This window comes from Neofelis nebulosa, chromosome 12, assembly GCF_028018385.1.
Source record: "Neofelis nebulosa isolate mNeoNeb1 chromosome 12, mNeoNeb1.pri, whole genome shotgun sequence".
NCBI lineage: Eukaryota > Metazoa > Chordata > Mammalia > Carnivora > Felidae > Neofelis > Neofelis nebulosa.
The window spans coordinates 20540530-20553507 of record NC_080793.1 but is presented as its reverse complement, the minus strand read 5'-3'; the positions used below and the strand labels follow the sequence as shown (position 1 = coordinate 20553507).

The window sequence follows — 12978 nt, the reverse complement described above, 5'->3', positions numbered from 1 at the left end:
ACAGACAAGGCCTTGAAGTAGCCCAGCTTGTCCAGAGCCTGGGTCCGGGCATCAGGAAGATTGGAGCTCTGGGGCACACCATGAAGTCAGGGAGGCTGACAGGGGTCTGCTCAGAACCCCTTAAAGGCTAAGATCGGGATCATTACGTTCAGCTGCAGAAGACAGGAATCGGACAACCTCGGTTCCAATCCCACCTCCACCACCTACCAGCTTGGTGACCTCAGGAAAGCTACTTCGTCTTTCGGAGTCTCAGCTTCTCACCTGTAAACGTTGATAGCAGGGCCTCCCATAAATGGTGACACCCAGCACAGTGCTGCACCTGGCTAGGGTGAGGCAGGTTCCAGGGCCACATGCTGGCATGCAGATTGGGCTCCGAGACCCCAAACAAGTCTCAGAAGTGGAGTTTTAGAATCAAGGGGCTGCCAGAAAACCCCTAACTAATCAAGGTACATAATATATTAAGGCAATACTTTAAAAATGTCAAAACTAATGCCAAAAAAAATCCATGATGAACAACATATCGAAAAATAGAAATGAGGACAGGATCCTCCGAGCACAAAGTGTGCAGCTCAAAAAACCATGAGCTGTGAGTGAACTGGGAGTTCTCAACCTTCCAGGGCTATGGTCTTCCGAAGTGGCCCCTCTCACGCGGAAGAATGCTCCCACATGCATCATCTGTGCCGTTTTGGGGGTGTCCCTGGGGCTCGTCCACGTGGCGGTTAAGAACGCCGGGTCAACTTGGGGGTGCAGGGGTGGCGGGTGGTTCCACGCGCCGGCCAGCTGTCTGCGGGTTCCCCAGCACCCGGCTAGGCCGCCCTCCTGGCAGCCGTGGGTGCTCTGCCCCCTGCAGGAAGCAGCGCACAGCACGCCGCTTCTTTTTCTTTCTTGCTTGGCTCCCCCCCTCCACCCTCCTCCCTTGCTTCGGCTTGGGACTTTTCCTAAAGTTTGCTGAAACCAGACACCTTGCTCCACCAAGCCCGCGTGCAGCCACGGTTTAAAAGGCCGCCTTCAGCGCCCCCTCCCCGCCCCCAGCGGAGACTTCAAAAGGCCCGGCGGGCGCCGCGGCCCCAGCACCTATGAGCCGCCCCCCGCGCCCGGAGCCCGCGCCGGAGTCCGAGGACGCAGAGCGGCCGAAGTTCGAGCGCCCGCGGACCGGGCCGGCGGCGCAGCCCCGCGCGCCCATGCCCCTCCCGGTGCCGCTGCGCTCCGAGCGCCCGCGCCCAGTTTAGGGAAGGGGACCCCGCACCCCCGCCCCCGCGCCCGCGCCCGGGGCTGCGGGGACCCATGAATACAAATGCCGTTAGGCGCCCGAGGAAGGACCGACCGTCCAGCCTCGCAGCTAGGGACCCAGTAAGTGCCCCGGGGCTCCTGGAGCTCTGGGGGTAGCGGTGTGTGTTCGTAAAGGTGCGCGCGTACGGGGAGGGGGGGGGGTGCACGTGTGGGGAGTGAGTGCGTTCGTGCACGCTTGCGGTGGGCACTAGCGGAGAGCAGTGTGCAAGCGGGGGTGCGCGCGCGCGCATGTGCACTTGGGGTGTGTATGTGGGATGTGTGCACGTGAAGTTGTGTGAATCGTGTGTGCGGGTGTGTACGTTGGGGGGGGGGGTGGATCCCGGGAGGCTAGTGTGCATTTGTGTGCGTGTAAGTACCAGTGTGCATTCGTCTGCGTGTGTGGAGTCCGGGTAGCGTTCGAGTGCAATAACCCCAGGGTGTGTTTGTGTGAGCCCGGGGGGAGTGTGACTGGGCTTGCGTGTGAATGAGTGTGAGTTTGTGTCTGAGTTTGGGGTGAGCGTGGATGTGTGTGGAAGTGGAGGTGGAGGGGGAGGGGGAGGGGGCTTCTCACGCCTGGGTTCGGACGGGGGTGGTGGTTGTGCGAATCTGCTGGGCTTTTGCGGCGGGTTCAAGGTGTGCAGTTGTGCGCTCCAGTGTGGGATCTCAGGAGTCTTTGGTTGCCTCCTGGGGGTGTGTGTCGGGGGCAGGGGTTGTTAAGCTCCCTTTTCTTACCGAACCGACAGGGAGGGGAAGAGGGTGACCAACATTGAACAAGCCCACCCACCAAGTAAGTGTCCAGGGAAGTCTGTTCTCCAGGGCGCTCTGAATCTGAGAAGAGGGGTGTGTATGTGTGTGTGTGTCTGTGGTAGGACACTGGTTGTCGCTGTTGTGGCAGTCTGGACACTGAGTGCTGGTCCCAGCTCTGTCCCTGAAACACCGGGTTCCTTTCAGCAGTAGTGTCTGTCCCCTTTCTCCCTCTATCTCCGCCTCCCCCAGCTCGGAGGGACCTTCCCCCCCCCCCCCCACCCCTACCCCCAGTCTCACAAGCCAGAAGTGCCACATCTCCGAACTGTGCCCGTCCTGCGGTGCAGCTTTGGCCATCTCTTTCCTCTTTGTGAATCTCAGTTTCCCCATTTTTCCTGGGGGAGGGGCGGAGGTGGGGGTGTCTCTGCGGGGCGGTCGTGGGCCGGCCGAGGCCGTGTACTCGGCTACGGCCGGCAGGGGGCAGCATGGGGCAGCAGAGGGCGGCTCGGCGCGGGGAGGAGAGAAGGTGGAGAGCCACCGCGGGCCGAGACTTTAAATCGCCTTCATTTCCCCCAAATCCTTCCTTTTCCTCTCCTCCCCCAGGCCGGCGGGGAGGCAGCTTCCACCGCCCTCCGCGCGCCCTCGCCCGGCCTCGCTCTGCCTCCGGGGACCGCCAGCAGCCCGCCTCCAAAAGTTTGATCATCTCTCTTTTTCCCCCTGCTTCTTCTTCCTTTTCGGTAGAAGCAGAAAAAGAGCGAGGCAGGGGCGAGCGCGGCGCCGGGACTCCTGGGACCATGGGCCTGGCGCGGGCGCCCGCGGGGCCCCGGCCGCGCTGCCTGCCTGCTCGGGCGCCCCTGGGCGCGGGGCTGCGCTGGGGGCGCGGGGGCCGCGCGCTCTGAGCCGGCCTGGCGCGGCGGGGCGGGGGGCTGGCGGCCCCATGGGGCGCGCCCACACTTGCCCCCCGGGCTCGGGAGCATGAAGTAGGGGCCCGCCATGGGAGCGGGATCGGCGCGGGGGGCCCGAGGCACAGCGGCGGCGGCGGCGGCGGCGCGCGGGGGGTGAGTATGAGCTCGGGGACGCCCCCTCCCCAGCTTCCTGCTGCCCCAGCCCCGGGGAGGGCTGGGGATCCCCGCCGCGCCGGACGCTTCCCCGGAACGTCGGCTTCCTGCCCCTTCCCGAGCCCCTATGAAGCGGGCCACCAAGGGTTAACGAGCGGGCTGCGCCCCCGGCCCGGCGAGGGTTGGCGAGCGCTGCCTGCCCTGCCCCGCTGGCCGGGCTCTGCGATAGCGTTGGGGCGGGGGCCGCGCTGGGGAGGGTCCGTGCAGAGCCAGCCCCGGGGTCGGGGTTCGGGGTGGGTGGTGGCGCCTGGAACGGCGAGTTGGGGGCGGAGGGGGGCTTTTTGGGTGCTCGGGGGAGGAAGGGTCTCCGTGTTGGGCTGTCTCCGTGTGTTCCGGTGGCGGTGTCTACAGGTCCCGGGCTTGTAAGTCAGTCTGTTCTTGTGAAACTATCCGCAAGCTTCTAGGTCTCCGGGTCTCGGCTTCTGCTCCCGTCTCAGCGTCTGTGTGGCTTTGCACGTCCCCTGCTTCTGGAAGTCTCCGCGTGTGTGTCACTATGTTTGGGTCTGTGCGCCTCCGTGTTTCCCTGCTTCTCTGGGGGTTGGGGGGAGGGTGTCTCGGTTCCTGTCACTTTGCGTGTGTGAGAGAGAGAAAAAGGGAGAGCCTGCATGTCAGAGTAGAAAGGGGCCCTGGAGATGAGCAAGTCATTTCAGAGAGGCAGAGACTGGGGGGGCTGGGAGGGGCAGGGAATCTCCTGTGGCAGAGCTGGGACCCAGGGGCTGGCGGAGTAGTTGTAAAGAGTGAGCGTGTGCAAGAGCGAATCCCTGAGTGTGGGTGTGTGTGGGAGTGAGCGAGGATGGGAGCAGCCCTCAGGGCCCTAGGGACTGTGGCTCATGCTCACTGCCCAGAGAAGCACAGAACTTGTTCCCTTTCTGTCCTGCCCCCAGGATCAGAGGACATTCCCAAGAGGCTGGTCAGGGCTGTTGCCGCCAGACCCCACCATGCCCCGCCCCCTCTGAGCTGGAATCAGGGGGATGATCCCCCCCCCCCTTCTTTCCCATGTCTTGGAAAAAGCTGGCTGGCTGAGATTCCACCTCCCCCCACCCCACCCCACCACACACACACACACACAGCACCAGTAAGCACACTGCTGACTCATTTTCTCCAGAAGACCCTGTGCCAAGGCAGATGCCAGCGGTTGGGCAGAAAAGTGGTGCCAGGCGAGCACCCCATGGTGGGGCCCAAGCTTTGGGCAAATGGGCAGTCAAGTTGCTCAGAGGCCCAGCCTCTGCCTTGCCTCCCTCACCACAGGGTGCCCCAGATCCTGTGCCCTCTGGTTCTGGCATGCCCTCCAGCTTTGTTCTTCTTTGCCTCTCCCAGACCAGGCTCCATGACCCTATGGAGCACATCCCTGGCCCCGTCTCTCCTTCCCTTTCCTCCCTGTCCTTGGAACAGTCCCCTTCTTGGTGCTTGTGTGTCTTCTGCTGTCCCTCAAACCGTAGTTCAACAGCCATCAGCTCCCCTTGTAGTGCGCTGCACGGGGAGTGGGGGGGGGGGCTGCCCTCCCCATGTAACCCACTGTTTGTCTCTCTCGGAGCCCATTCTGCCTGCTACTTTGCTGGCATATTCTCCTTCCCCGTTTCTGGGTGCAGGGACCTTCTTGGTACCCTTACAACCCGGCCCAGTACACTGACATGCCGTATCGGTGATGCTGGAGGACTGACCACCTCTGTGGGGGCAAAACACTCACAGACTCACACTAGTGGGTAGCAGGTTGCAGGGCAGAGGGAGCGCTGCAATCGGCCAGTGTGAGTCCTGACTGCCCCGTGAGCTCGGGCAAGCCCCTGGCCTCTGTGCTTTTCTTCTTTCTTACCCGCCCCACGGGCATCTTAATTCTCAGCTAGCAAGGTTTTGTGAGGATTAATGGGGGGCCATGCTTGTCAAGGGCTTAGAACAGCGCCTGGCATGTAATAAGTGCTCAATAAATGGCAGCTGTTATTTGTATCATTATTCACTTCACCTTGGATGGATGTGTGAGTCAACCGGAAAATTCTGGGCCGCCTCCTGTCCAGACAGATGACCTGTCTGTGTTCCCATGGAAGAGGTATCAGGTGTGAAGAGAGGAGCCTGGGTGTGGTTGTCTGGGCACGTGGGGCCTGGCCGGTCCACGGAGGCAGGTGGGACGGGTCCATCCCCCTTTGCTGTTCTGTGGTCCTCAGGCCAGCTTCCGGCCCAGCTGAGCCCACGAGAGCACAGCCAAGCCTGGAGTTCACAGGCTGCTTTCCTTGTGTGTGTTTTTAGTGCCCTCGGTCTCAGCTCTGAGCTCTTAGCGGATGTGCAAGTTGGTACGGGTCTGTAAGGTTCTGTGTGTTCCCAGGTAACAAGGATGGAGGCAACACCATGCAAACCAGCTGTAGGTTCTGGCAGCCTCGTGGTCCAGGAATAGCCACATGTGGTGTGCTGGCAGAGGGCCTTTTCTGGGGGTAGGAACACCTGGGTTCCCTTCTTGGAGGGCTATGTGGCCAGGCTGTGCCTCCAAGGTCAGGTTCCCTAACTCCCGGCTGCTGTTTCAGTTGCCTCCTACCCACTCTGGCCCCTGGGCCCTGGTCTTCCCGACATTCTGGAGCCCTGGGTTCACCGAGCCAAGGCCCACAAGTCAGTGGTGAAAACAGAAGTTGGGAAGAACAAAGCTCTGAGCCAGCACAGGCACGAAACATTATTAGCAGTAGCCTAAACAGCATTGGAACGGGAGCAAAAGAATCGGCAGGGCCTCCCTCCGGGAGCCAACTTTCCAAGCCTGGAGCTTACTTAGATGGCTTGTTGGCTTCCGAGGCTGCATCTCTGTTCCTGTTGGTAAAGTCTGGGACTCTGGTCTCTGGCAAGTAGGAAGTCCCTGTAAGTCACCCATTTCTTCTCCATGAGAGACAAGTCAAGTGAGACGGACTGTCTGCTAAGCAGTGGGGTCGGATGATGTGGGTCACTGACATGCTGTGTGGTTTTAGACAAATCGCTTCCCCTCTCTGGGCCTCGGTTGCCCATCTTCACAATGAGGGGGAGGGACTAGAATCTGGCCTCTAGATGATCTTAGAGGACCTTCTCCCACTGTATTATTCCCACTCTTTGCTTTGGCAGTGTATGAGTCAAGTGCGCACAGAATCCAGGTCTGGGAGGTCAGCTGCATTTGTCAAGGTGACTGGATGGAGGGGCAAATACTTTCATGACAGGCCTTCAGGGTTGAACTTCTTGAATGGGAAACCATGGTGTTGGGAAGCTTAATTAAAGAACAGGTTCTGATCCCATCGCCCTTGTGAGTCTTCTCTCTCGTGACCTTCAGGGATTAAACATATTTCCCCCACGTGTATTCTCAGTCTCTCCAAAGTGGTCACCTTGGCATAACCACAGCCATAAAAATTGACTAAGGGCATGTGTGGTTCTTACACCTTGTCCCCTCCACCCAGCCTCTCCCTATCAGCTGGAGAAGCATCTTGAACGATACGGCGAGGGACTCCAGGAGTGAGGGCTTGTGCCTGGAAAGCTCTGGGAGGAGAGGGTGGGAGAAAATGGGGGCAGAAATGAGCTCGTCGGCACACTGGGAAGTGAGGGGCAGTGTCCTCTGAGGAGTCATTCTCAGGAAAAATGAGTTCACTGGTCCCCTAAGTCTGGGGACTGCTGCTGGACAGAAAGCACGGTCAATGTCTTCATTGTGGGACGTCTCAGACCCTTTGGTATGCAGTTAGTTGTGCCCCGGGAGTCGGCAGGACTGGGATGCAGCTCTTACCCAGGGGATCCGGCCCCAGTTTCCTGGAGTGTCTACCTAGTCAAGTGGGAAACAATACTGAAGAATTATGACCCCAGAGCCTTCCCAGGTGGCCTTGAAGAGGTACCTGCCCTCCCTGAGCCTCCGTTTGTGTCATGTCAAACAAAGCCTCCTGTCATTTCTTTTCAGGCCCGACGAGGCTGCCATTGGCTTCAAGCGGGCAGGTTGTGTTGGCAGGGCCAGCCTCTGCCCTTCTTCCAGATGACGTCAGGGCAGCTAGGCACTCTGACCTTTAGTCATGGCTAGCGGTGAGCTGGAGGCGGGGTCTGAGGTGGACTGGCCCCGTGAGAAAGGCATTTTCACAGCAATGGCAGCAGATTGGAGAAGATGAGGGGGAACGGAAGATTATCCAGGACCGACCCTGGAAGAAGGCAGAGGTGGGGAGGGCCTTTGGGGGGGATGCTTTTAAAGCCCAGAGTCCTGGAATACCAGGTACTATGTATTCCTTCTACAAAGATACGCTGAACGTTTATGACGTGCTTACCAGGTGCTGGGAATACAAAAGTGAACAAGACAGATGTGGTTCCTACCCTTCGGGGACTTTTTCTGGAAAGGGAAGCAGGAAAATAGGCAATTAGCACACGTGGGATACCTGCTGTGGTGAGGTGCGTGCACCGGGCTGTGGGAGGTGAGGCCCAAGCTGGAATCGAATGCCTGTGTGGGAACTGGCCAGGCTAAAGAGCGGCGTCGGGAGCGCTTGGTAGGGCATGCGAAAGGCCCGGAGGTGGAGAAGCTTTTCAAGGGACCACTGTCAGCATCTGAGGGCTACCGCAGCCAGCTTGCTTTACGCTGCAACTCACTGAAGACCCAAGCCAGCCTGGCTTATGGAAAGGGAGTTATTACCCCTGATATCGAGAGATCTGAAGCAAAAGCAGCGACAGGCTTGGCTACTTCAGCATCTCAAGTGTCGTGAAACGTCTCCTATTTTTCCATTCTGTCATCTTCAAATGCTCACGGAGCTTGTTAAGCTCATGTGCCCAAAATGGCTGCAGCAGCACATCCCCACTCGATAACGTACAGAGGCTAGAAGGAACCCTCTCTGTCCCTTTGCAACACTTTTCCAGGGGCCCTAAGAGGCATCCCTCACATCTTACTGGCCACGTTTGGGTCACATATGCGTGCCTAAACTGGTCACTGGCATGGCAGAAGAAATTCCCAAGATTGGCTTAGACTTACCCGGATTCATCCAGTACCCTCTGAAGTCCGTGCCTCCCTGAACAAGAAGGGAAGGGTAGGTGACCGCCAGTGTCCTTCACAGTGCCAGTCAGGATTACTATTGATCATAATTGCAATCAAATTGGAGCAATTGTTATTAAATCGGAGGGTGTAAACTTGTTTTCCAAGGAGCTCCGGGGAGCTGGGAAGAACGTGGGGCTCCAGACATCAGTTCCGGCAGATGGGTTTCCTGGATTACGTGGTTCCCCAGAAACACAGCATCCTAGCTTTCCTCTTGGAAACGGATCCTGGGCCTGTGCATCCCAGCCTTAGCCCTCAGCACCCGCCTGTCTCGGCTCTCTCTGCCTGCATCCCGGCCGGGCGTCTTTGGCCACGTGCTGCCCTCCCCTTGGCCTGTTCAGGGATCAGATGCCCCGGGTGGCTTCGGGTGTCGCCGGTGGCTGCTCCCACAGGAAGGTGAAATCGGATCACTGCCTCTGCCCATCTTGGCAGGAGCCACCGAGCAGAGCATTAACCCTTCTGGGCCCCAGACTTCAGGGGCAGCAATGACTGTCTAAGGAGCACTTCTGTGGCTGGCACCAGGCCGAGCCCTTGACATGCATGAGCTCACTTAATCCTCATGCCTGGCCTGCACCATCGGGAATGTCGGCCGTGTTGCAAAGCAGGAGGCGGGCTCAGGGAGGCTGAGTGACTCATCCAGGGTCACACAGCTGGTAAGCGACGGGGGCCAGGTTTGCACCTGGGTCTGCCTGACTCCCCGCTGTGTCCTCTGTCCCTCTGTTTTCTCTCCCCGCCTTTTTCCGTCGGCATGAAGCCAGGTAGGCGGCTTCCTTAGCACGCATTGTTCCTGGTTCAGGGGTCTTCTCCTCCTCCACCTTGCGTCTAGAGAGGAGTTCTCATCTCTTTTGTCCTTTGAGATGTCAGTCATCCAAGCGCATCAATTCGGTCTTCCCACTGAATTTTCAGTCCTGGTTCTGCTGCCCAGTGGGCCTCAAGATCCTGAGGCCACAGTACAGATGGGGAGACTGAGCCCCAGAGATGGGGAGGGGCGGGCCCCTGGCGGCCCGGTGAGTCAGCGGCAGATTTGAAGCTGGGCCCTGGGTCTCCTGACGCCCAGGGCAGGGCTTCCTGCCCACTCTTTCCTGCCCTGTGACCTTGGTTTATCGATCTGTAAAAAGCCAGGTTGTATTTGGGCTGCGTAGGCAGGACCGGCCCGCAGGGGTTGCGCCTGGAAACCCGGGAGCGTGGGCTACACAGTGGGGTCCTAGAGCCTGTATCTTGCCTCCACCTTCCATGGGCGAGACTGGGGGACACTGGGCCTGGGTGGTTCCCTCCCATCTCTCCAGCCGGATCCGGGCCTGAGGGTGGAAGCTGATGCCGCATCTGCTTGTGTCTTCCGGTCTCTAGGGGGTTTCTCTTCACCTGGATCTTAGTGTCATTTGTCTGTCACCTGGCCTCCACCCAAGGAGCTCCTGAAGGTAATCCTCTCTTCTCTTTGTGCAGGGGGAGACAAGGGAGGGCAGAAGGGACCTGAGAACGCAGGGCTAGGAGACGGCTAGGCCCCTCCCTGGAACTCACTGCCTCAGTTTTCCCATCAGTAAAATGGAGCCCATCGTTGGCAAATTCTCTCCGGACTTGAAAGAATCACATTTAGGGTTTTGTAAGGGGCAGGAAGGACTCAGTGCAGAAATGTGGAAAGCTGACCCTTTCTTTCCTACCCGAGGGTTGGGGGGGGGCGGGGAACGGGCAGAATTGGAATAAATCATGTTGGTTCAGTCAGCCTCAGTCGTCCTGATTTGTCCAGTGGTTGTACCAAGAACTGCTGAGAGGAGGCACGAAGGCCACAACTTCCTGCCCTTCCCGTGAGATCCTGCTCTTCCCTGCCATCCCTGAGGAGCCGGCCAGGGGGCCAGAGCGGCCGTGGGCAGGCTGCACAGCTGCCCGTGGAGACTGAAACCTCTCCCACATCTGTTTGTCAAACAGCCACGACGCCTCCTAAAATAGCGGCCCTTCCCCTCCTCCACGCCCGCCTGTGTGCTGGGACAGGCAGCCGGGCACTCTCAGAGCCCCTGTGGCCTGACCTGGCCGCCGGCAGGGATTGGGTCCCCGGGAGGGGAGGGCCGTGCCCGGAAGAGGCTTCTGCTGCCCGGCAACATTTTGTGCAAATGTCATATTTTCCGAGCTTGCTGTTTCCCCCACAAAGTAGGTGAACAGCTGTCCAGAGTCCTGAGTCAGGCGATGGGGGGCGGGGGGTGTTGGGGAGAGGCCGGAGCTATGTGGAGCCAGGTTTATGTAATAAAGGGATCTTGCTGCGGCCAGCTGGCTGGGTCCTTCCAGCATGGCGTTGGGCTGTATTCATTCTCCTGTCCCCTAGCGCCTCGCCCCTGGGTCCTGGATGTGCCTCCACCCCACGTTCTCACTTGCCTGAGGGGCTCTAGCTCAGTATAGCATTGTGTTAAGAACAGAGACCCTGGAGCCAGGTGGCCTGGGTTCAGATTCCAGCTGTGCCTTTTATTATAGGCTGTGTGACCTTGGGCTAGTTATTATAGCGAACTTTTCTGAACTTCGTCTGTGAAGGGGGGATAATAAACAGTATCTTCATCATAGATGATTGAGAGGCTCAAGAGAGATAGTACATGTAAAGCACTTGGCTCATAGTAAGTGCTCAACAAATCCTGGCATTTATTATTGTTGTTGATTATATCATTTACCTGAAAACTTGGCTAAGAACAGTCCTTCTCTATCCCCTGTGGAGCCCGCAGTGGTCAGTCTTCCCTAAGATGACCACCTCTGCCAGATCCAGGTGTCAGAGTTCGGGGCTTTGCCCTTGACCTACAGACAGTCTTCAGGGGTGGCCTGGAGACTAGCCAGTGTCGGTTTTGAAAGGACGCTAAGGGAAAGCTCATTGGTATCTCCTGGCCTGGCCAACTGTCATTTCCCCTGGGAGAGTGCAAGCAGCCATAAGCTGCGGTGTTTGAGGACATGTTGTGCAGGCCTGGGGTCCTCCAGGGGCTGCCAAGATGGGACAAGGGGTGGGGGTGGGGGTGGCTTCCTGCCCTCACCTCTTCCCTAGCAAGCACCTGCTCGCTTTTCAGCTGTTCGTAGTGAGTAATATTTTGTGATAATAAGAGCGTTTCAGTGATTAAAAGGTGTGAAATACACTACTACCAAGAGAATTTTTGAGCAGTGGTTTATTTCAGATTAGGGTCTGAGGGTAGACGGAGGTGGGAGAGAGGGGGAATTTGCAGTGAAGTGAAGGCCCGCAGGTCCTACGGACGAATAAGGGTCTTCAAGTCAAGCCAACCCGAAGAAGCAGCCTACCCCTCTAGAGTTCTGAGAACATCGTTAGCACGTCGTGGCCGCTTCCAGGTCTGGTTTCCCTTGTCTTACAGGCAGGGAAACTGAGGCCCAGGGGTCAGGAAGAGACTTGCCCAGAGGTGTCTGGTGCAGGCCGTGTGTGAGGATTGGTGAAGAAGACCAAGAATCCTATGATGCGGGCGTTTTCCTCTGCCTCGTTTTATAGCGGAGGGAACTGAGGCCCAGAGTCCAGACTCACAGGTGGCTTTGTCTGGCTCCAAAGCCCGGCCTTCTGACCCCAGCCCATCTATTTGTCCCTCCGTCCATCCACGTCACAGTTGTTAGCTCAGGACTAGGGGCCGAGCACCGCATTCAGCCTGATGGGCACCCCCTGGACCACACTCGGGGTTTAGGTTGCTGAGCTTGGGGGGCAGGGGTGGGGAGGGGAGCTGAGCACCCGAGCCAGACCCCAGCTCCAGAGGCAGCCTCTCCTTTCTGGGTCGGGACTCCGGAGCCGGCTTCTGCAGACGCTCGCAGCACAGCCAGTTGAGGGAGGTCGAGTGACCTGGCAAGAGGCAAGGTCAGGAAGCCTTTCCATAAACACCCTGGACGCCCTCCTTTTGCTCTGGCGAGCCCCACCGATGTAATTACTGGGCGGATGTGACCTGGCCAGGCCACAGTAGATGTCCAAACGCTTCTCCAGAGGACAGAGCTTGCAGGGACGCCTTGATTGCTTCCTCTGTTCTGTCCAAAGCCGCACAGGGAGGAGGGGAGTCATTGGAAATATCCTCTTCCCTCCGTGCAGATAGCGGCTCCCCCCACCCTGCTCTGACCAGAGAGAGACCTAGTGGGTGGGCAGGGGGCTGGGGAGGTTCCTAAAGGTGGTGAGACCAGTCAGGCCCACTGGACATCCTTACCAAACTCCTGTGACACATCCATTCCTTTCACCCTGCTCCCTCACTCAGGGGACTGCTTCTTGGAGGAGATGCCTTTTGAGGCAGAGAGAAGGGGAAGCTTGTCACGTTCAGCAGTCTCGAATACTGTTAGTGCTAGCATTTGGCGAAGATCATTATTTTCGGTACGAATAGCTATCATTTGAAAGTGCTTATTTTGTGCCAGGCTCTTGCTTTCAAGTGTATCCTCACAATAGCCTTCTGCGTTTGACTCTATTATCCCATTTAACAGGCGAGAAAACTGAGGCAGTAAGTCACAAGTGAATTCAGGAAGTTTGGCTCCATGGTCTGTGTCTTTTTTTTTTAATGTTTTATTTATTTTTGAGAGAAAGAGATAGACAGACAGACAGACAGAGAGACAGAGTATGAGTGGGGGAGGGGCAGAGAGAGACAGAGACAGAATCCGAAGTGGGCTCCAGGCCCCGAGCTGTCAGCACAGAGCCCGACGTGGGGCTTGAACTTGGGAACCGCGAGATGGTGACCTGAGCCGATGTCAGACGCTTAACCAACCGAGCCGCCCTGGTGCCCGGGGTCTGTGTCTTAAACTAATATATGCAGCATCGTCCAGCCAGATAGGGAACGGGTCCCGGCTGTGTACTCCCAGCCGCAGGCACGGGCCACAGTGTAGCAATGGGTGACCTGTCCTCACTGTGTCTGTGCGCCTGTA

General features: G+C 58.2%; 1 protein-coding gene across 7 annotated transcripts in view; it reads left to right on the top strand.

Moving 5' to 3' along the window:
• The first annotated feature begins 1174 nt into the window (after window positions 1–1174).
• Window positions 1175–12978, top strand: part of COL27A1 (collagen type XXVII alpha 1 chain) — a 140577-nt gene continuing 128773 nt past the window's right edge. For 4 of the 7 annotated variants that reach the window (XM_058694405.1, XM_058694407.1, XM_058694402.1 and 1 more), the window contains exons 1-2: window positions 2519–3071; window positions 9469–9539. In XM_058694405.1, the coding sequence (XP_058550388.1) occupies window positions 3007–3071; window positions 9469–9539 (136 nt within the window). In that variant the 5' untranslated portion in view covers window positions 2519–3006. Of the gene's footprint in view, window positions 1351–2517; window positions 3072–9468; window positions 9540–12978 lie in introns of those variants that run through there. The other 3 variants (XM_058694403.1, XM_058694406.1, XM_058694408.1) reach the window with 3 other exon arrangements.